This window comes from Chiloscyllium plagiosum, chromosome 34 (genome assembly GCF_004010195.1).
Source record: "Chiloscyllium plagiosum isolate BGI_BamShark_2017 chromosome 34, ASM401019v2, whole genome shotgun sequence".
In the NCBI taxonomy this organism is placed as follows: Eukaryota; Metazoa; Chordata; class Chondrichthyes; order Orectolobiformes; family Hemiscylliidae; genus Chiloscyllium; species Chiloscyllium plagiosum.
In genome coordinates, this window is record NC_057743.1 from 22,402,697 (window position 1) to 22,425,779 (window position 23,083).

A 23,083-nucleotide genomic window follows, 5' to 3' on the forward strand; every position below is an offset into this window, starting at 1 on the left:
AGAGGCTGAACAGGCTGAGGCTGTTTTCCCTGGAGCGTTGGAGGCTGAGGGGTGACCTTATAGAGGTTTACAAAATTATGAGGGGCATGGATAGGATAAATAGGCAAAGTCTTTTCCCTGGGGTGGAGGAGTCCAGAATTAGAGGGCATTGGTTTAGGGAGAGAGGGGAAAGATATAAAAGAGACCTAAGGGGCAATGTTTTTACACAGAGGGTGGTACGTGTATGGAATGAGCTGCCAGAGGATGTGGTAGAGGCTGGTACAATTGCAACATTTAAGAGGCATTTGTATGGGTATATGAATAGGAAGGGTTTGGAGGGATATGGGCCAGGTGCTGGCAGGTGGGACTAGATTGGGTTGGGATATCTGGTCGGTATGGACGGGTTGGACCGAAGGGTGTGTTTCCATGCTGTACATCTCTATGACTCTATGACTCTAAGTGATCTAATATAGTAACATTAAGCACCCTTCATGCTTTGTGGTGCCCCATGGTCAGAACCATTGCAGAATGTAACAGATGTAACTAACTGGTAACAGAACAGATATGATAAATGGTTAAAGTACAGAAATTGTGTAAAGAACAGACATCTGGTTCATGACAGAAATTCACTGTCAGTGCTTTACAGTACATAAATCAGTAAGGCTTTAAGCTTAATCTAAAGTCTTTGCTGAGTTAGTTAAGCTTGTCCAGGGTGGCAATAGGAACATTCCAGCTAGTCTCCGGCCGGGCTGAAGTAAAATAGTTCTCAGTCCAGGGCACCATTGAATGACTTCTGCACACAGAGGCGTTGGTGAGGATAGAAAAAGACAGCTGTGAATTTCCCTCTTCTCCCCTCCTCCACCCCTTGGGAGAATGGCCTGCCAACATACTCTGCTGAGGATCCACAGTAAGAATGGCCAGTTTGATGAGGGATTGGACAGTGGCTAGTGCCTGTGTACCAAGTGTAAATCAGTCTTTTCAGGGGTGGAGGGAAGCAGAGGGGAGTGGGCAAAATCAAGTTTCCACTAATTGATTATATCTGCTGTGATGCTATTAATGTCACAGGCACTAGAGTTGCTGACTAACAGTCTGGAGAGGAAGCGGTAGTGGAATTCATTTATCATCAACTTGGCTCAGATATAATATCACATGGTTACTGTACTGCCAAATATTTATTATATATCTGGCAGGATCAGTCTGGTCTTATGTGTTGATGCATGTGCTTCAGTCATTTTCATTCTCACAATAAATAATACTTCAAGCCACAATCCCGATGGATATAAGTATTAGTTGTTTGTTTTGTTGTTTTCCTAATTCACAGCCTTTTTCAGAAGTGTACAAACAGAATTCTTTGCCTTAAACTTTCCCCTAACTAATGAGGTAACAACATATTTTTTCCATCTGGACAGCATATGAGAGTCTGAGCATTATCCCTTCATGTGCTATTCCTGTAGTTGAAATATGACTGTGAAAAACTGACTCCAAATGGATCACCATCTGAACCATGGCTTGTCTTGCAGGGGGAGATGAGATGCAAAAGTCTTTAGGTTGCCAGTGCAAGATAAACACATTCTTGAAGCTTCATCATTTGACATTTGATCAGGATGGTCAAGGAGTGTGAAAAGTCAAACTCTTAAGCTTGGTGGAGGAAAATGACAGCAATTGCATAAATAACGGGAAGCTAAATGTTACTAGTATCGGTCAGAATTCAGGAATAATGGTATAATTCTGTAACAAGAAACACTTCTCTTGTCCCCCTTGGCCCATACACCTCAAATATGCAGGAGCACCTGCCTCCTGTAGAGGAGACAGGGCATATTTCACCAAGCAAAGCAGGCTGGGATAGGCACTTCTCCATTGGAAGGCAAACATACAATACAGAAGATTAGTTTTCAATTTGAGTTGATACTAAAGGATAGAAATATTTCCATCCAGAGGAAGGAGTTTTTAAACACAAACTAAAAGATTCATGAGAGTGTAGTACCTCAGCAATACATTAATAAGCTTAGTAAAATATTTCGTCTTAGACATTGACATATGTGAGGGTTAACACTCTGAGCTCCCACCTTGAGATGAGATGATGGGCAGGCAGTGAGGAGTGACACACTGAGCTCCCAACAGGAGATGATGGGTAGGCAGTGGGGAGTGACCTTCTCATTCCCACTAGTTGAGGCAGGTAGGCAGTGGGGAGTGAGGCTCTCATTCCCAGTAGGAGGTGATGGGTAGGCAGTGGGGAGTGAGACTCTCTCATTCCGAGTAGAAGGTGACGGGTAGACAGTGGGGAGTGACTCTCTCATTCCCACTAAGAGATGACAGGTAGGCAGTGGGGAGTGACTCTCTCATTCCTACTAGGAGATGATGGGCAAGCATTGGGGAGTGAATCTCTCATTCCCACTCGGAGATGATGGGGAAGGCAGTGGGGATTGACTCTCTCATTCCTACTAGGAGGTGATGGGTAGGCAGTGGGGAGTGAGGCTCTCATTCCCACTAGGAGATGGCGGGTAGGCAGTGGGGAGGGACTCTCTCATTCCCACTAGGAGATGGCGGGAAGGCAGTGGGGAGTGACTCTCTCATTCCCACTCGAAGATGACAGGTAGGCAGTGGGGAGTGACTCTCTCATTCCCATTAGGAGATGACTGGTAGGCAGTGGGGAGTGACTCTCTCATTCCCACTAGGAGATGGCGGGTAGGCAGTAGGGAGTCGGACTCTCTCATTCCCACTAGGAGATGGAGGGTAGGCAGTGGGGAGTGAGGCTCTCATTCACAGTAGGAGATGACGGGTAGGCAGTGGGGAGTGACTCTCTCATTCCCAGTAGGAGGTGACTGGTAGGCAGTGGGGAGTGACTCTCTCATTCCCACTAGGAGATGGCGGGTAGGCAGTAGGGAGTCAGACTCTCTCATTCCCACTAGGAGATGACAGGTAGGCAGTGGGGAGTGAGATTCTCTCATTCCCAGTAGGAGGTGATGGGTAGGCAGTGGGGAGTGACTCTCTCATTCCCACTAGGAGATGACAGGCAGGCAGTGGGGAATGATACTTTGAGCTATTCTCAAGAAGTTGGTCCACACAAGTGAGAACTGTCACTCAGGAGATGACGAGTACAGTTGGATCATTACTTCCTGAGCTTTGTGAGCTGCAAGAGTAATAGGTCACAGAAACACCTTTTGTATTTAAATTTGTCTCTAGGTGGTCCTCGTTATTAAAGAAGAAGATGCTGTTGCTTACAGAAAAACCCAGATGGTAATGATTGTCCCTTTCCTCATTACAGATTCTCTCCGATCAGGCTCAAAGGTCAGTCAGGATGCAGCTGAATAACTTCGTAAAAGAGTGAGTACATCTTCTGCTGGCTATCAAGAACTTTGACATTGCCTTCCACTCAATGAAATAAAACTATTGTGACTGATCCAGTTTCTGGATTCACAGCTGTGTTTGTTTTTATTTTAAATTTGGTGAATAGCACAAACAACAGGAAAATTGGTCCATATACAGCTAGCAACTAATTCTGTGTCATGATGACTTGACATATGCAGATACAATATATTATATAAACAGTGTACATGAAATATGTATGAGTGCATATATAGTGTATTATATATATATAAAAAAGCATTCCTTTCCATGTTGTGTTTTTGACTGCTAGTAAGTTCAAAAAGATCCCATCTTCTACACGAGGTTAAAAAAAGCCTAGAAATTAAATAAAAGACATATACAAGAATTAGAAAGAGTACCAAGGACTAGCATTGTCACAATGTAAAATTTTGTATTTATATCACAACTGTTCAATTAGACCATTCGCTAAATGTTGAGTTAGTATGGCAGTAAAAACAGTAAACCAAGCACACTTTTAATTCTACTGGGATAGAATTGATCAGTAGGAATGTTACATTAGACCTGTATTGAATCTTGTTTAAAGCATATATAGAGTACAGCATGCAATTTTAATTGGCATATAATGAGAAAGGATGTCGAGGCATTAGAGCACATGCAGAGAAGATTTCTGAGGATTATACCAGGATGTACATATCCACAAAGGATTGGCTGGCAGGTCCCCTCCTCTCTTGAAGAACCTAAGGGGTGATCTAATGGAGGCCTTTAAAATTATAAAAGGTTTCAATAGAGTGAACACAGAGAGAATATTTCCTCTTGTGGGGAAGAGCTTTACAAGAGATCACCAATATAAGGTAAATCCAATAAAGGATTCAGGAGAAATTTCTTTACCCAAAGAGCAGTGAAAATGTGGAATGTGTCAGTGCTGGGAGTGGTTGAAGTAAATACTGTGGATGCATCTAAGAAGAAGCTGCAAACTGTATAAAGGAGAATGAATAGAGGGTCACAATGCTAGATTTAGATGGGAGGATCACTGAGTAAAACACAAATGCTCACATGGACTGTGAGGGCTGAATGGCCTGTTTCTGTGCCATATATCCTATGTAGACCTGAGTAAACTTTCTCCTGCTGGGCATTACCACAGAATGTGGCTGTGGATAGGAACCAGTTTGTTGGGAATCAGTGATGGGCTTCACATGGTCATCACTCCCTGAGGCAGCTGTTTTGTTTTTGCAACAAAATCATGCAAAAGGCCAAAGTCCATACAATAGGCATAAGCAAGTTTGGTGAGAACATCCGGAAAAGGCAGGAAGCAAATCAAGGAATGGCGACGAGAGCTTCAGTTTTCAAAATCTGCAGGAGAGAGGAGATGAACCAAAGGGTGTATTTTGCTGTGTTCTCTAATTCAGTATTTTAGCAAGATTCCTGCTCTATAGTTCCTATTTTCCTCCCTAGTTTTGAATAGTTAAGAGGAGGAACACACAAGGTGAGCCTTGAGTTCAACAATGTCTATATTTTCTCATGTTTTAATGGAGAAATGTAAATGTAATTAGTTTCATGAACAACAGTTGCTGAGATGAGAGGTGTGAAGATGAAGTTGTGAAAAGATATTTTCCAATCTCCTTTCCTTTTGCTAAAGGTGTTAATTCTTGCTGGGATAGGAAGTGGCAGCTCTCTGTGCTCCTGAGGTGTGGAATCATTGAATAATAGAGCACAGAAGGAGGCCCTTTGGCCCATCATGCTATTTGCTGGCTCTTTACAGCAATCGTTTAACTATTCCCATGCCCCTGCTCTATGGCCATAGCCCTGCAGTTCTTTCTAGATCAAGTACACATCCAGCACCATTTTGGAGGGACAATCACACTCCACGTCACTCCTGATAGAACAGGTTCAAAAACAGACATTGATGGAAACTTTACTGAACTCTGCTCTTGTATCCCCACAGTCAAAAGATAATATTCCTTGTCTAGGCTTTAGAGCAAGCCACATACAAGCACAGAATCACAGTATTATTCCATTATAGAAGGAGAACATTCAGCCCATTGCGTCTGCACCAACCTTCGGAATGAGCATTTCACTTACTGTCATCTCCCCGTTACCCTACATATACTTTATTTTCAAATAATCATCTAATTCCCCTTTGAACGTTCTGTTTGAACCTGTCTCCATCACAGTTTTAGGCAGTGCATCCTAGACCCTAACCACTAGCTGTGAAAAAAATTGCTTTCTCTCATATCATTTTTATTTATTTTGTAAATTACTTTAAATTCGTGCTCCCTTGTTCTCAGTCCTTTCATGAATTGGGATTGTTTCTTTCTATTCACTCTCTCCAGACCCCTCGAGCTTCTAAATACTTAATCAAATCTCATCTCAGCTTTCCCTGCTCCGAGAAAACAGCCCTGATTTCTCCAATCTGTCTTTCATAACTGAAGCTGCTCATCCATGGAATCATTCTTGTAATAGCACCTTTGACACAGCAAAATGTCTTTACACTTGTGTTATCAAATATAAATGTAACACCAGGCTGCATCAGGAGATGTGAGGACAGATAGCCAAAGGTTTTTGACAAACAGGCGAGTTTAAAGAGAATCTTAAAGGAGGAGAGAGCCCAAGAAAAGGGATTTCCAGAGCTTTAGGCCTTACTAAAGTGAAAAGGAAGTAGCAACTGAAGGCAGCTCTGCCAATGCAGGAATGATGAAAGTCAGCAAGAGTCCAGAATTGTGTAGTGCAGAGATCATGGGGAATTGTGGAGCTGGAGGAGGTTAGAGAGAGAGGGGAAGGAGTGTAGTCACTGGAGGAGGTTACTGAAGTAAGGAGGGGCTTGTGAGGCCATGCAGGGATTTGAAATCAGGGATGAGGTTATTAAAATTGAGATGTTGCCAGATCTGGGAGCCGATATAGATTAGCAAGCACAGAGGATAATGGAGCATGAATTCAGACAGAGATGGGCTCGTGTTGAAGGTGGTTGTGAGGTGGGAGGCCATTCAGGAGGGTATTGCCATAACAAGATCAACAGCTGCCTGGGAAAGATGTCAGAAAGGTGCTGGACCATGTGGAGTCAGATCAAAAGAAGAGAGAAGGGAGAAGATTGGAAAATAAAATGATCACCAATAACGCTGGGCCTGACGGTTCAAACCATAACATCAAGGGTCTGGGTGGGTTGCTCTTCGGAGGGTCAATGTGGACTTCTTGGGCCGAAGGGCCTGTTTCCACACTGTAAGTAACCTAACTTAATCTAATATAAAAAACAAGTGGTACAGAATTTCCCCATGAGACGACAAGTTGAACCTTATGTTGATTTGATTAAGCCTGCACTGAGTCGAGTTTTTGGGATGGATTTCTGCCGTGAAGCCTAACGAGTTTTCTTGCCATGACTTACCTTCTCTAAAAGCCAATCCTGTCCCTCTGGCTTCCTTCATGTCTGATTCAATCGCTGTTTCACCATACACCATTCCTGAAACAGCTCACCACTCAACTGATATCCACCAAGAGAACAGCACTACTTGTATCTGCACCATCATTAAGAGCCCATTTTGCACCCAGCCAAACACTGTCAGTAAAAAAAAACCTCCCCCACGTGGATACCTTCAGATTCGGAAGACCCAGGAAAGTTGGTGTCCTGCTTGTGGAAGGGCCCTAGAAGTGGGGGGGAATAGACGGAGTGGTGCACAGGTGAAAAACCCATCTGATTCACTAATGTCCTTTAGGAAAGGAAACTGCTGTCCTCACCTGATCTGGCCTACATGTGACTCCAGACCCACAGCAATATGGTTGATTCTTAACTGTCCTCTGAGCAATCAGGGATGGGTGATAAATGCTGGCCTAGCCAGTGACACCCTCATCCCATCAATGAACAAAAAACAAATCAGAGACATGCCAAGACAGTTCGTAAAGCCTGGCACATCTTGTATTCCAATATGTTGGATGTAGGGTGCATGTGGCTGGTACCCAAGATATTGGTGTCTGATGTCCTTTGGAGTAAGCAGCGAGCTGCATTCACCTAGTGCCTGCGCTGATTTCCTGGATTTTCTTGATGTCTCACTTGTGTGGCACATTTGGTAAGATAGGAAGCCGAGTATCAGTGAAACAATTTGGACCCATTAACAACGTGTTTAACAAGCAATAACCCCCCCGAACTCCCCCACGTTAACTGGCAGCTTTCTACTGCTTGGTGGCAAACTTATTGCATCACTTGTCAAACACAGAAAAGGAAGCACAGTGCTCAAGATCGGCCTCAGTGGATTTCTCATTCAGTTCTGTGACAAATCTCTCCATAGCTCACATCACTTAGACCCCTCGAACATTCCTTGTTTAGCACTTCCCAAAGTGCTAACACCTGGTCAGTAAAGCCTGGTTTCTTAAAGAGGATTCAATAACAGTAAGTGAGTTTTAAAACTAGGCCTTTGCGGATGACTAACACATTTCATTTTCCAAACTGCCTGCCTTGTCAGATCTGAGTATAACCATTCCCCATCCAGTGACTTGTTAAGGAATTCAAATGGGAAAGGTCACTCCTACCCTGCTAACCCCTTCATTTTAACCTTAAAAACAGAATAGCACAGACTGAAAAAGCAGTGAATGCTGGAAATATGAAATGGTAATAGAAAGTGACAGGAATAAACAGAAGGGTTTGTTAGTGGCTGAAAGGAAGCTTATCAATTTATGTGAAAATTCATCAAGAATTGAGTTGGTCTTGTTCAGTATTTTCTGCTTTAAAACAATGTTTATTGGCTGTCCTCTGAAACCTTGCTGATGAGATTATTTCTCATAATTGATACAGAAAGTCAGCAGGATCTTTACTGGTGACTGAGCGCAGCTAAGTGCTAGTGTTATTCCTCACTCGATCAGTCCCTCCAGCAGCAGCCACAGCACAGGAGAGACTGACCTGCTTGTTCAGCTTTCTACCTGCAATGCCACAACCTCCATGATGGATGGGACAAGGAGGCAGCTCCCAAATCTGCCCAGGAGGGAATGGGGATGGAATGCCATGCCATTGGCACCAATTGGCTTGGAAAAGGTGGATGCTAGGAAATTGTTTCAGTTAAACGAGGAGACTAGGACCCGTGGACACAGCCTTACAATTAGAGGGGGTCATTTCAGAACAGAAATGCGGAGACATTTCTTCAGCCAGAGAGTGGTGGGCCTGTGGAATTCATTGCCACGGAGTGCAGTGGAAGCCGGGTCGCTAAATGTCTTCAAGGCCGAGATTGATAGATTCTTGTTGTCTAGAGGAATTAAGGGCTACGGGGAGAACGCTGGTAAGTGGAGCTGAAATGCGCATCAGCCATGATTGAATGGCGGAGTGGACTGGATGGGCCGAATGGCCTCACTTCCACTCCTATGTCTTATGGTCTTATGGTCTAATCTGAACCACACTGGTCATTCAACCCATCCAGGGAATCTGTATTTCTGTGGCAACAGTGTGTTGTAGCTTGGAGCTATGGATAGTGATGATAGAGCTTCCTTTTTTTTCAATCCTACACTGAACAGGAATCTCTCCCACTCTGACTGCCCATGATAGAAAGATTTACAAGTTGATGCTTGGCTATGCTGTGATTTTCCCTGGTCATCAAGCCCTGGATTGAAACCTGAACATGAAGCATTTGACTTCAAGGCTACCACTGCACCATGTAGCTTCCCCTTGATGGTTAATCCTACTTTAAACCTGGAGACACATTCCACTTAGATCAGCTAACTCTGTTTTGTTGCATGCTACATTATCAGAGAAGGCTACCAACTCTGCATGAATTATCCCTGGAGGTTTCATCATGTGACTTCCTGCTTCCAATATGTTATTCCCCACCCCGCGTTGGTTCCTGACCAAGCCCATTTTTGCAATACATTGCCCAAACCAACTGGCAATTGTAAAGATTCTTTAGGACCAAGTTGGATGGTTCCTGCCTGTCCATGAAACATCTTTTTAACCACCTCCCAGCATTCTCATAAGTAATAAGTGCTTGAAACACCATTTTGTTTTTGAATGGCCCAGTGAATTTTCTCTGCAGTCGCTGGGAAGATTAACCTTCAGCTTCCAGGTCATTTCTGGAGGAGTTGGCAATTTGTGGCAGATCTTTCCCACCTCAGTCAGCCGAATATGAATTGCCAGTGTGAATGTATGTGAATAAGATTGTCTCCAGCTTTCTATCTGGGGCAGAGATTGGAGCAGAATTACTGTGAGGTCTTGTACATGATTATCCTGCTGATGAAATTGTCCTGTCAATAGGAATACCAGTGGGTTATAATCACTTTTAAGGAATCCTGAAAATCAGTGCAGTATTCTCTCCGTTGACACCACCCGCAACATTGATCAAACAGTAAACTGAACACGTCTGGTTTCAGCAATGTTAATGCTAGCCCCGGTCTCTCGCTCAGGAAACCAAGCTCAGTGAATGTTAAGGGGAAAACATACACTCTAGGAGGATTAACCTGAGCAGCTAATGTGATGTTTTGAGTTTAACAAATGAATGGGTGGCGGTGCTTTTTTCTAGGAAGGAGGTTGTTGCTATGGCAATGTTGATTTGGCTGAGAACACAGCAGCAGTGATAGGGGCGGGGCAAGGGCACAGTAGACCTTTGTTCTTTTCTTGTGTGGAAAACTGATCTGCTCAAGATGTTTTGGCCACGAATGTAGAATCTCAGAATTGTTACAGCATTGAAGAAGTCCGTTGGCCCTCCAAATGTGCAATTTATCTTGTCCCACTTCCCATCCCTCTCCTGCACATTTTATTTTTGCAAATAACTGCCTGACTCCCTCCCAACTAAACCTGTCTCCGCCACACACTCAGCCTCTGCTTTCCAGACCTTATGGCTACTCACTTCATGCAAAGGATTTTTTTTCTCCTTTTTTTTTTGCTTATTTGACCAATTATTTTAAATCTGAGCCAATTCAATTCCTTGACCTTTGGGTCAACTTGTTCAGTTACGGGGCTGGAAATGTGTTGCCGGGAAAAGCGCAGCAGGTCAGGCAGCATCCAGGGAACAGGAGAATCGACGTTTCGGGCATAAGCCATTCTCCTGTTCCCTGGATGCTGCCTGACCTGCTGCGCTTTTCCAGCAACGCATTTCCAGCTCTGATCTCCAGCATCTGCAGACCTCACTTTCTCCTTGTTCAGTTACGGGTCAAGTGCTGGAAAATGGGACTAGCTGTTAGATTTTTATTGACCAGCATGCACAGGAATGGGCCAAAAGGCCCCTCTCTGTGCTGTGCTATGAATCTATGCAACTATGGGGATCTCTGGGGAAGTATTTGGTGGAATCTGATTTGAAATAGTGAGGACTGTGTGAGTGTAATGTTTCATTCCCTGCAGATGAAGTAAACGGTTAAACTTCACTACCCCATTTCCTGATTTTCACCAAATCCTGTTCACTTCTCCTCATACCTCTTGGCATCCATTCAACAACGCCTCAATTTGTTCATTATTCAGCAACGTGAGCAAACCTCTCTCCAGCCACACCCTTTATAATCTCTGGAAGCACGTCCATAGAATCCCTACAGTGTGGAAACAGGTTATTTGGTCCAACAAGTCCACACTGACCCTCCGAACAGTATCCCACCCAGACCCATTCCCCTACCCCCATTTTCCCTGAATGATGCTCCTAACCAACACATCCCTGAACACTATGAGCAATTTAGACATGGCCAATTCATCTAATCTGCACATCATTGGACTGTGGGAGGAAACCCACGCAGCCATGGGAAGAATGTGCCAACTCCACACAGACAGTCACCCAAGGCTGGAATTGAACCCGGGTCCCTGGTGCTGTGAGGCAGCAGTGCTAACCACTGAGCCACTGTGCCACCGGAAAGCGGTCTGAGATCTCTATGTTGCTCCAACTCTCACCTTTCCACCACCCCACCCCCAACCCGCATTCTCCTTTGTTCCAGCATTTGTGGCCGTTCCTTCAGCTACTGGGGCTCCAGCCTCTGGAACTCCCTCTCAAAGCCTCTCTGCCTCTTCACACTCACTTCCTTCCAGACACATTTGACCAAGCTCTGAGTGAACTAATATATGTTCAGGTGCCTCAGTATTGGGTGTCTGTCTGATAACATTTCTGGGAAGCACTGAGTGAGGCTTCACCATGTCAGAATTGGGATATACAAGTTGCTGTTGTTGTTGAGTTTACACATTTGTTCAGTTTTTAACCAGTCTCCCCTTGTTTGTGAGTGTGGCCTCCAGAAATGATGAAGTTGATATATGAAACAAGAACAGAGATTGCTGGAAAAGCTCAGCATCCGTGGAGACAAATCACAGTTAACATCTCCGGTTGAGTGACCCTTCCACAGACTGGTAACTCAAAAAAAGATGATTTTTATATGGAAGATGGAGTGGGGAGGAAGGTGGAGACCAGAGAAAGGAAAAAAAGGGGTCGGATAGACAAAGGAGTGGTTAAAGGTCAGTCTGGGAGAACAAATAGCTGCTAATGGGGACAAGAAATGGGCGACGATAGATAATGTGTGGTAGCAGCCTCATGTAATGGCAAGACCTGGTGTGTGAGGGGTGGGGGGAATACATGGGGAAAGGTGCTCAGGCCCTAAAATTGTTGAAGTTGATATTAAGTCCAGAAGGTTGCAGGGTTCCCAAGCGCAAAATGAGGTGTTGTCCTTCCAGCTTGCACTGACTTCACTGAAGCACTGCAGCAAACCCAAGACAGAGATGTTGGCCAGGGAACAGTGTTCCACTGATAGGAACTGGAAACTCGGGAATTTCTTTGGAGGCCAAATGTAGATGTTCTGCAAAGCCGTCGCCCTGTCCACGCCCCAATGTAGAGGAGACCACACTGTGAGCAGCGATTATAGTAGACTACTTTGAGTGAATTGCAGGTAACTCGCTACTTCACCTGGAAGGTATGTTTGGGGCCTTGGATGGAAGGAGGGAGGAAGTAAACGGGCAGGGGTTTGCAGGGGACGGTGCCGAGGGAATGCTGGGAGTGAAGGAGGAGTGGACCAGGGTGTCCCACAGGGAACAGTCCCTGCGGAAGGTTGACAAGGGAGGGGAGGATCTATGATATTTGCTTGTTCTTGCCGTGTTTGTTGCTCGTGGATTTGATGGTTCATCCAACTGACCCCTCCCTGACCCAAAACTGGGCTCAGTCTATGTTAAAACCATAAGCTGTATATTCAGAAGTAGACCATTCAACTCATCATGTCTACTCTGCCATTTATTGAGGTCTTGGGGCCAATCTGATAATCCTGAACTCCACTTTGCTGTTTTTTTCCAATGATGTTTAAGGAGCTCACAGCGGGGTGATAACAGGTACATGCACCATGCAGCTACATTCATTAAAGGCAAACTATTTTGGGATGAGTAGATGCAGAGAGAAATGTAAAAGGAACATAGTACAAATTGCAGCCTGCATCATTAATGAGCTTTAATGTTACACAAGGGGAGGTAGTGAATATAACAGAGCGACTTACATTTATATAGCACCTTTCACAATATCAGGACATTTCAATCCATGAAGTATCTTTGAAATCTAGTCACTGTTTGAATGTAGGAGCCAATTTGTGCACAGCAAGTTCTCACAAAGGTGAGTATGCTATTCAATGGACACGCAGTGTTGTGGTGTAGTGGGTAGCAGCCCTACCTAAGAGCTAGAAGCTCTCGTTCAATACTACTCCAGGGAGTATTCAGGGAGGGTACATTCCTTGAGTATTAACCTGCAATTCCTTCTAACGTATACCAATGGCAGCTGGGAAGAGTGGGAGAGATCAGCACTGTCCGTGACCCCAGGCTACAACATGCCTGGAAAAGCATAGGTTCCCACAGCGATGTGGTTTGCACAGTTGGCTGGACTGCTGGTGTCTATCAGGTTGATGCTGACAGCCTGGAGCTTGGTCCCTATTCTAACCGGGGATGAATTCAGCACTCACCTCCTTCTACAACCTGCAGTGCTGGAGAGAATTCAAGAGTAATATAAAATAGGTTTTGGCAATATTGATTGAGGGATAAACATTGTCTGTGAGTCGGGGAAAAACTCACTAGCGTTTAGTTGGAATACTGCCCTGAGATCTTTTAAATCCATCTGAGCGGGAAGCAGGGGTCCCAGTTTAATGGAGCCACTGTCTAATGATAATGTATTGCATTTTAGTGTTTCATTTAGACCAGATTTGGGGGAGGCTTCAATGAAAGTAATTTCAGGGATTTCCTTCCAGTAATGTGGAGGCAGAGGGAGTCCCATGAATTTAGTGGAGAACAGCTGGCTCTTGGTGGTGGGGGGGGTCACACAGAGTAGATATGTCGCCAAAAAACACAAATGAATGTCATGAGAATAGACAGTGGCGACTTGATCCCTTAAATAAGGGCAGGGAACCAAAGGAAAGGAAAGTGAGTGCTGGCCTTTGGGAGAACTGTACATCCGATCCATTCTCATTATCCTTCCAGTCTCTGATTAGAAAAGATTTAATTGTGTAATCGGATAGAATCAGAGCATTGTTTAGCAGTAAAAGGGTTTCATTCGGACCACAGATGCTTTTAGGTTGAGAGAGTTTTGCATAGACTTTAATACAGTGCGTATTTATAGTGAGCCCATGAATGATGCTTGTGCCAGATGCTCAGTGTGCCAACTACTGGCACAGATCCTACACAGTGGAAAGTCATGACCTTGTATTTGTTGCCATTTGACTATTGCCTGCCAGTGGATGCCATCTTTAACAGTCATTTAATGCACCAAACCACATCTAGTTTAATTTAGATAAATGCAAGGTGCTGCATTTTGGGAAAGCAAATCTTAGCAGGACTTATACACTTAATGGTAAGGTCCTAGGGAGTGTTGCTGAACAAAGAGACCTTGGAGTGCAGGTTCATAGCTCCTTGAAAGTAGAGTCGCAGGTAGATAGGATAGTGAAGAAGGTGTTTGGTAAGCTTTCCTTTATTGGTCAGAGTATTGAGTACAGGAGTTGGGAGGTCATGTTGCGGCTGTACACGTTGTTGGTTAGGCCACTTTTGTGTGCAATTCTGGTCTCCTTCCTATTGGAAGGATGTTGTGAAACTTGAAAGGGTTCAGAAAAGATTTACAAGGATGTTGCCACAGTTGGAGGATTTGAGCTATATGGAGAGGCTGAATAGGCTGGGGCAGTTTTCCCTGGTGTGTCGGAGGCTGAGGGGTGACCTTTTGAAGTTTATAAAATCATGAGGGGCATGGATAGGATAAATAGACAAGGTCTTTCCCTTGGGGTGGAGATGTCCAGAACTAGAGGGCATGGGTTTAAAGTGAGAAGGGACCAATATAGGGACCTAAGGTGCAACGTTTTCACGCAGAGGGTGGTACATGTATGAAATGAGCTGCCAGAGAAAGTGGTGGGGGCTGGTACAAAGGCATCTGGATGGTATATGAATAGAAACGGTTTAGAGGGATATGGGCCAAGTACTAGTAAATGGGACTTGATTGGGTTGGGCTATCTGGTCGGCATGTACAAGTTGGACCGAAGGGTCTGTTTCCATGCTGTACATCTCTATGACTCTATGACTGTCAAGCAGAATGTTCCCATTTCAGTCACTAGACAATGTTTTCTCCCTGTTTATTACCTCAACTATCCCCCTTTCCTGAATCTCATTGCCCAATGCTACCAGTCTCCCAGGCTTCCATCTTGTCCAACTATTTAGTTTTTAAGTAAATGCCATAAGCTGTGTGTTTTTTTTATTCATTCAGGATGAGTGTGTTGCTGGCTCAGCCAGCATTTATTGCTCATCCCTAAATACATAGGGGGCAGTTAAGAATCAATCACATTGTGGTGGCCTGGATTCACATGTAGGCCAGACCAGGTAAAGATGGCAGTTTCTTTCTTTAAATGGCATTAATGAACCTGATGGGTTTGTCCAACAATCGACAATCACATGATACTTATTCCAGATTTTTTTGTATTGAATTCAAATTCTACCATCTTCTGGCAGGATTTGAACCCAGGTCCTCAGAACATTCCCTGGGTCTCTGGATTAACACTCATAATAATACCCCTGGGCCATCGCTTCCCCTGTGTAGGATCATAATGAAGCCCATTCCTGTTCCTAGCCCAATACCTATATCGATCTACTTTCATCCATAACAAGTTGTTCAATTTATCAAATGGGCTGTAATTTGGTTCTTCAGCAATAGATATTCTCATGTGAGTTACTACACCTATCCCATTACATTCAGCCCATTCCACAATCAAGTGATATACATGATTTGGAGACATGCACACACACACACACACACACTCACACTCACTGATGCACCCTCTCACAGACTTAAAACACTCTACACTCACTACACACACATATACACTCTCTCTCACACTCACAACCCCCAACCCAGACAGACACACACACACACACACAGACACAGACACAAAGACCCACATGCGCACACATATTTTGTGGGGTGAATTTGTACTTGCTGAGTTGCATTGTACTTTGCTCAAAAACTGCATGAATTCATGTAAAACTCTGTTATCTCACTTTTTAGATTAGAATCAATGTAAACATCATGGCATAGACAGAGAACACAGGGGGCTAATACCTTCAACATATTGTCTAGCTAACACCAATTGTTACAGTTAACCTGAGAATGCAACTTTTTAAAAAAAAGGTTTTGTGATTTACACATGAAAGAAGTGAAACTATCATGATATTCAAACAGATGAAAGAACTCAACAGATAATCAAGGTATTTTTCAATGTGTAATTTCAGTTACATCACACTGTAAACTTTTGCTATAAATTCTGTGCCTTACAATTGTGTACTCCACAACCACCGGTGCTCCGAAAGCTAGTGCTTCCAATTAAACCTGTTGGACTATAACCTGGTGTTGTGTGATTTTTAACCAAGTGATCTACGTTTGTGTTTCTTTCCCAACTACAGAGATGTTCGGAAGTTCAAGGAGACAAAGAAGCATTTTGATAAGGTCAGAGAAGACATGGATCTGGCATTGATCAAAAATGCTCAGGCTACGCGGAACAAGACACATGAGGTGGAGGAGGCTACGGGGACATTAACCATGACCAGGAAATGCTTCAGGCACCTGGCACTCGACTACGTTCTTCAGGTATGGAGCAAGACGAGATACCAGGGCTTTGGGAGATGCTGTGAAGCACATACTACCGAGGTTAGCTGTGTAGGGAAAAGCAAAACATCTTCATGTGGACCCTCCATCTTGAAGTTCAAATTTATGTCAGTATTGTCCAGTCTAAACAGGACCCTACCAGGAGCACTGGTGCCAAGGGGTTTAGTCTCCTTGTGGATTGTGACTGTGGCCCCTGGGCCATTTGCAATTGGGCAGTCCCAGGCCTGATCACAGCCCAGTTCTGACCTGGATCTGAACAGATCAGGCCTGACTGTGATGGTGCCTGCAGCTGAATAGCTTGCTGATATTCAGTGTGCACACTGGGATTATTGAGACAGATAGCAACCAGTGGCTGTTGAATCAGGAGTCTGCACCTTCAGGCGAGGGGAGGGGAAAACCGACAAAAGGCGGGATCTCACAGGAGAGAGCTCTCCAGTCACTAACAATGAAACTTGGAGTGTGACTTCCAGCAGAGCAGCTTGTCACAAGTGAGTGAAAGATCAGTCTGCAAGGTGAATGATGTAATGGATTACCATAAGGTGCATTAAAGCAGTTTACACAACAGGAGCTAAACACACCTCAGCTGCAGCAGAGATAGGATGGAGGTGTTTCATAATGGCAAATGAGTCACCTCATTAAATCACTGCTCTAATCTTTCTGAGTAGTCTCCAGCCACTTCTTTCAAAGATTTCTAATATTGTCCTCCATAGAAAAGTGTGGAGTTTGCACATTCTCCCCGTGTCTGTGTGGGTTTCCGCCGTGTTCCCTGGTTTCCTCCCACAGTCCAAAGATGTGCAGTTTAGGTGGATCGGTGATGCCCATAGTGTTCAGGGATGTGCAGGGTAGGTGGGCTAGCTGTGGGAAATATAGGGTAGAGGGAGAATTCTGGGCAGGATGCTCTTCGGAGGGTTGGTGTGGACCAGTTGGGCCGAATGGCCTGTTTCCGCACTGCAAGGATTCTATTTTATGATTCTATGATTTGAATGCCCTGGGTTTTTGTTTGTTTGTGAAACTTGTGAAGGATCGAAGGCAATAGAGCAGAAATTCCATCAAGAATAATGTGAACTGGAATAGAAAATGCTGAGTGAATATGTGATTTTGAGGGACCTATTAGCAGGGTTTCACACAATTCATTGTCATATAATCAATGTTGTGATTCAAACACCAGCCAGCATGACGGAGTGCCTAGTAACAGATGTAATGGGCCTTATCAATGCTGCTGAGTATCAAGACACTGGTCCAACAGGACAATCCTTGCAGCTCTCTGCCCTGACTGGACATGAACAGAAACTGCACCGATCTAAGATCACCAACCACCCACTCCCTGCAGCCACCAGCGCCCTCCTGTGGCTGTTCCAGGACAATGTCCAGCTGCCAGTGAGTGAGGGGACCAAGACATCATGTGGGTCTTCCTGCATCTGGAAAGAACACATCCTGTTATCTGGCGATGGATATTTCTACGTCATTTGGAAATCTATTCATCAAAATAAACAGAATGTAATCACCAAATTAAACATTTTTGATGAAGATACCCTCTGTAGAGTTGATGAGAAATCTGTTGAGAATCAGTTGTTGGAATCTCAGAATTTGATGTTGGCTGTTGGAATACGAGTCTATGTATCAGAGGCCTGGTGTTGTGATTTCATCGCAGCAAGGCCAACATTAAGCAGTGGGAAGCTTATAATTCATTACTTTTCCTTAAACTTTGACTTTGCTATTAGATAAAAAGTGCTCTCCCTCCGCGAAGAGTGTGTGAATTAGTGTCAGGCTTGGAGAATTTTCTTTCTTCATTCATGGGATATAGGCATCACTGGCTAGGTCAGCCTTTATTGCTCAGCCCTAAGTACCCTGGAGGAAGTGGTGATGATGGCCATTTTGAAGCCACATAGTGTAGGGACACCAATACAGGGAGTTTATGGATGTCCATATGAACACTCTCACTTGCAAACATGATCTCATTCAGGGTGTAATTTGACACATGAACATTTCCTGTGTTTATGAATGGTTCCTTTACGTTGTCCTGCATTGTGTTCCAATTTGTGTACAAACTGGACTGGCAAACTGAACTCCACAATGGAACCTGCCACAACCCGGGAACTGCCTGCAGTGGTGTTGGGGAGGGAGGTCCAGGATTTTGATTCGGCGACAGTGCACAAAATGGCAATCCAAATCAGGGTGACGTGAGACTTGCAGTTGGTGGTGTTCCATGCATCTGTTACCCTTATTCTTTCTTGGTGGTTGAGGCCAATTATTTGGAAAATATATTCAGAGGAGCCTTGGTGAATTGCTGCAGTGCGTCTTGTGGAAGGTATATACTGCTGCTTTTAAGTGTTGGTGGTAAAGGTGGCAGATAGAATACATCAGACCAATGAAAATGGGAGGTGACACTGAAAAGGTTGGGGATTCTTAATTGCTGTGCTATACATTGAATTACCACATGATGGCAGCAAATACCCATGTCTTTGATCTTCCAACAATGTATCATCCCAATGAGATACTTCCATGTTGAACATGTCAGTGAAGTACTGAGCCCTTAATTTAAAAGAAAGGAACAAAGATTCATCCTTATTACTTCTGACATTCCCCCCCGCCCCCCGCCGACCCGCATATTTTTGTGTTCCTGTTACTTCAGCACATTGATTTTTTTCTATTAATGGTAAAGGCTGACGCTATCAGAGGAATTGACTGTCAGAAATATTTGATTGATCCTGATTATTAAAAATGAACATAAATAAAAGCTAACATCCCATCCATCTCTCAAAAGCTTAAAGTTTCCTGCTGTTGAGAGTGTTTTCTAGTTTAATGCAATCGAACAGTGGAAAATGAGGCTCTTGAGTCGGTGCTGGCTCTTTGAAAGAGCCGTGCTAATTAGTTCCAACCTTTTCTTTCCTCAGACCCCTGCATATTATTCTTTTTATATTTATACCCAGTTTCCTTCCCGAAAGCCATGAATAAATCTGCCTCCATCATCCTCCAAACAGTGCATTCTGGATCACAACAGCTTGCAACATTAATTCTTTTTTTAAAAACTCCTTATTTCCCTTGGGATTTTTTACCAAATATCTTACACTTTCTATTTTCCCTGAAGGTGATTGCAAGAATGATTAGAAGAGCAGAGAATAATTCCATTTCCGTCTGACTGGAATTAGCAAGTGCTGAATATTCAGATAGTTCACATCTTTAACCGTATGTGTGAAATGTCTGACTGAACACCTGTTTGTTTGTTGTGTGGGCCAGTTGTAAAAAGGATGGGACTTATGGTAAGTTAGTTGGAGTCCAATTTCCACCTCAATTCCCATGATGCAACCTTTAAGGTTAGTTAGACTTATTTTGAGAGCACCCTGTTTCTGATAATGTTCATTAAATAAGTGCAGACTGTGCCCTTTCTCATTGGCGAAGCATGTCGCTCCCATCTTGTGCACAGTGTGAATTTCAGGTGAGTGGGATTCACGTTCAGCATTGGATTAATCTGAGATATGTTTCTTACGGGTAGACAATTTCATCACCTTGGAATCAGTGGAAGCTTCATACCTTGCAGTTAGAGGGAACCTGGAGTAGTTGCATCAAACTGCAGATCAGATATGAGAGATATTTTAGCAAGAGGTGAGCAGTGACCTCGTGTATTATTGCTGGACTGTTGATCCAAAGATCCACATAATGTTCTGGGGACCTAGGTTCAAATCCCACCATGGGAGATGGAGGAATATAAATCTGGAATTAAGAATCTTGGAGGCATATGGGCCGGGTGCTTGCAGGTGGGATTAAATTGGGTTGGGATATCTGGTCGGCATGGACGAGTTGGATCGAAGTGTCTGTTTCTGTGCTGTACATCTCTATAGCGCTAATCTAATGATGACCATCCATCCACAGTGGCACAGTGGTTAGCACTGCTGCCTCACAGCGCCAGAGACCCCGGTTCAATTCCCGCCTCAGGCAACTGACTATGTGGAGTTTGCACGTTCTCCCCGTGTCTGCGTGGGTTTCCTCCGGGTGCTCCGGTTTCCTCCCACCATCCAAAGATGTGCAGGGTCAGGTGAATTGGCCATACTAAATTGCCCATAGTGTTAGGTAAGGGGTAAATGTAGGGGTATGGGTGGGTTTCGCTTCGGCGGGTCGGTGTGGACTTGTTGGGCCGAAGGGCCTGTTTCCACACTGTAATCTAATCTAATCTAAATCCATAGCCATGACCAGAAATTCCATTGCCACAAATTATTGGAAAAAACCATCTAGTTCACTAATGTCTTTTTTTAAGACAATAAAGAATCTTCTATCCTTACCTGGTCTGGCCTTCATATGACTCCAGACCCATAGCAATGTGGTTGACTTTTACCTACCATTTTGGCATTAAATGCTGACCCAGCCAGTGACATTCTGAATGAATTAAACAAAAGAAATGGATAAGCTCCAGGCTAGACCCATTCTAGCCTGCAGTAAACAGAGTGGTGAACAGGTTGTGGAAGAATAATATGTGCTTTACGTTTTGAAATTGTTATCTTTATTTTCAAACCTATGCATAGCTTCTTTCACCCACCCCTATCTCTGTAATCTCCCTCAGCTCTACAGAAGCACCCATCTCCCAGACGGCTATAATTCTGCTTCCTGATACATCGCTCATTTTAATCACTCCACCACTTGTGCCCACGCCTTCATGTGATTGGATCCCAACCTCTGGAATTCCCTCTCTAAACATCTCCAGCTCTTGACCTCCTCTCCTTTCCTAAGCTACCTCTTTGACCAGGTCTTTAGCCAACTTTCTGAGGATTACCTTATGTTTCTTGGAGTCAGATTCGGTGTTATAGTGCTCCTGTGAAGCAGCTTGGAATAAGACACCCTTCCCCTTCAATTGTTCTTATTTTTCCTATAATTCCTTTGCATTTCCCTTTCTATTGATTGCCAGTTTTCTTTCATGCTCCATCTTGCCTGTATTTTACTTTCCGGATATTTCTGGGCTATTCTGTTACATTCCCTTATATGAATCGACCAGCTTTTGTTTAAACCTGATGTTGCTACACTGTGTGAAACTTGCACTCCAAGGATGAATGGAAATACTGGGCTTTTTGATCTGTCCTTTTTTCCCCAAGTGTTCATCTGGGCTGGATCTCCTTCTACCTGAGCTGGGCTAAGGTTCAGCATGTTCACCGCTGTTACTTTAGACATGAACTTGTTTAAATTATGATCAATATCTTCCAGTGTCGTATCTTTGGCTTGATTCATTACCCAGGATCAGGCCTAATTCTACATCCTTTCTCGACTGTGCCATGTATAGCAGAAGTAAACAGCCTTGAATTCATTCTAAAATCCCCTTGCCTTTCCAAATGTAAACTTCCACATTATCCCAGTCTAACCCCGTGAAGATAATATCTCCTTAAACTCAACTCATTTCCCACTCCAGGCTTCTCTAATTGTTTAAAGATCTAACCCTGTTCATTTATTCACTGGTCAACAATAGTCTTATTCTTAAGAGGTCCCCCATTATAGATCAGGCAGACTCTGAACTCCCTCATCAAAAATAAAACTGTGTAACTGTGGATTTAAATAAGAAAAACTGACCATCCTCTTTTCTATCTCCATCTCATGAAAATGTTACAGCTGGAAATTGTTACCTTGACCAAGGTCAGATTTCCCTCAAAGTTACAACATTCCAATTAGTGCTTGTAATTTTCTGATTTTGAGAATGAATAAATTGCATATTTGCTTCCAAACACAACAAATCTGATCCATTCATATCACTTGCTGGCTTTTCCCTTCTGTCTGTTCTCATTCTCTTTTATCTATGTAAGCCTTGATCTGGATATTTGGCTTTCAATGTCTCACCTTCTCACTACTTTTCTCTAAACTTCTTCTCCCTTACTCCTAATAAGTTTTGCCATTCTTAACCATGTGTGTTTATATATTGCCTCATTCTTCCCTCGCGTATTTAAGCAGCTGTTCCCTAAATCAGCCTCAATGACTTCTTGTGGTAATGAGTTCTTGCGTGTCTTTGACAGTCTTCCTCCGGCACTGTGTCAGATTGATGCATATTATCTGATTCCGTGGATTCAGTGCGATATTGATATTGCCCATTGATATTTGTTCAGTTCCTGTATGAGGTCAGTTTCAAGAGTCCGCCACTTGATGGCAGTACAATGCTCCACAAATATCTTCCCAGCTGGAAATATGAAGCTGATCTCAAATTTGTGGAAAGGACACTGGAATCACTTAGCCTTTTACAGTTCAAAGTGAGATTGAGGGGCCCTCCTGTGGTACAGTGATAATGTCCCTACCCTTGGACTGAGAGACCTAGGTTCAAGTCTCACCTGCTCCAGACGTGTGCAATAATATCTCGGAACAAAAAGTGTAGGGTTACAGGGACATGGGTGGGAAACTCTTTGGATGGTTGGTGTGAACTTGATGGGCTGAATGGCCTGCTTCCACACAGTAGTCATTCTATGAAGTGCTCAATTCTTTCTAAAAACAAAACTTCCCTCAATCAATTTTATTTAACTTATTGTTCCTAATCAACCTGTTCAGAGATGATTTGGAGATGCCGGTGTGGGACTGGGGTGTACAAAGTTTAAAAAAATCACACAACACCAGGTTATAGTCCAACAGGTTTATTTGGAAGCACTAGCTTTCGGAGCGCTGCTCCTTCAGGTGCTCTGAAAACTAGTGCTTCTAATTAAACCTGTTGGACTATATTCTGGATTAGTGGTGCTGGAAGAGTACAGCAGTTCAGGCAGCATCCAAGGAGCAGTAAAATC

General features: G+C 43.8%; 1 protein-coding gene across 2 annotated transcripts in view; it reads left to right on the plus strand.

The window, feature by feature from the left end:
- Window positions 1–23,083, plus strand: part of acap3b (ArfGAP with coiled-coil, ankyrin repeat and PH domains 3b) — a 310,483-nt gene that overhangs the window by 208,333 nt on the left and 79,067 nt on the right. For both annotated transcript variants that reach the window (XM_043675828.1, XM_043675827.1), the window contains exons 5-6: window positions 3,245–3,303; window positions 16,142–16,325. In XM_043675828.1, the coding sequence (XP_043531763.1) occupies window positions 3,245–3,303; window positions 16,142–16,325 (243 nt within the window). The remainder of the gene's footprint in view (window positions 1–3,244; window positions 3,304–16,141; window positions 16,326–23,083) is intronic.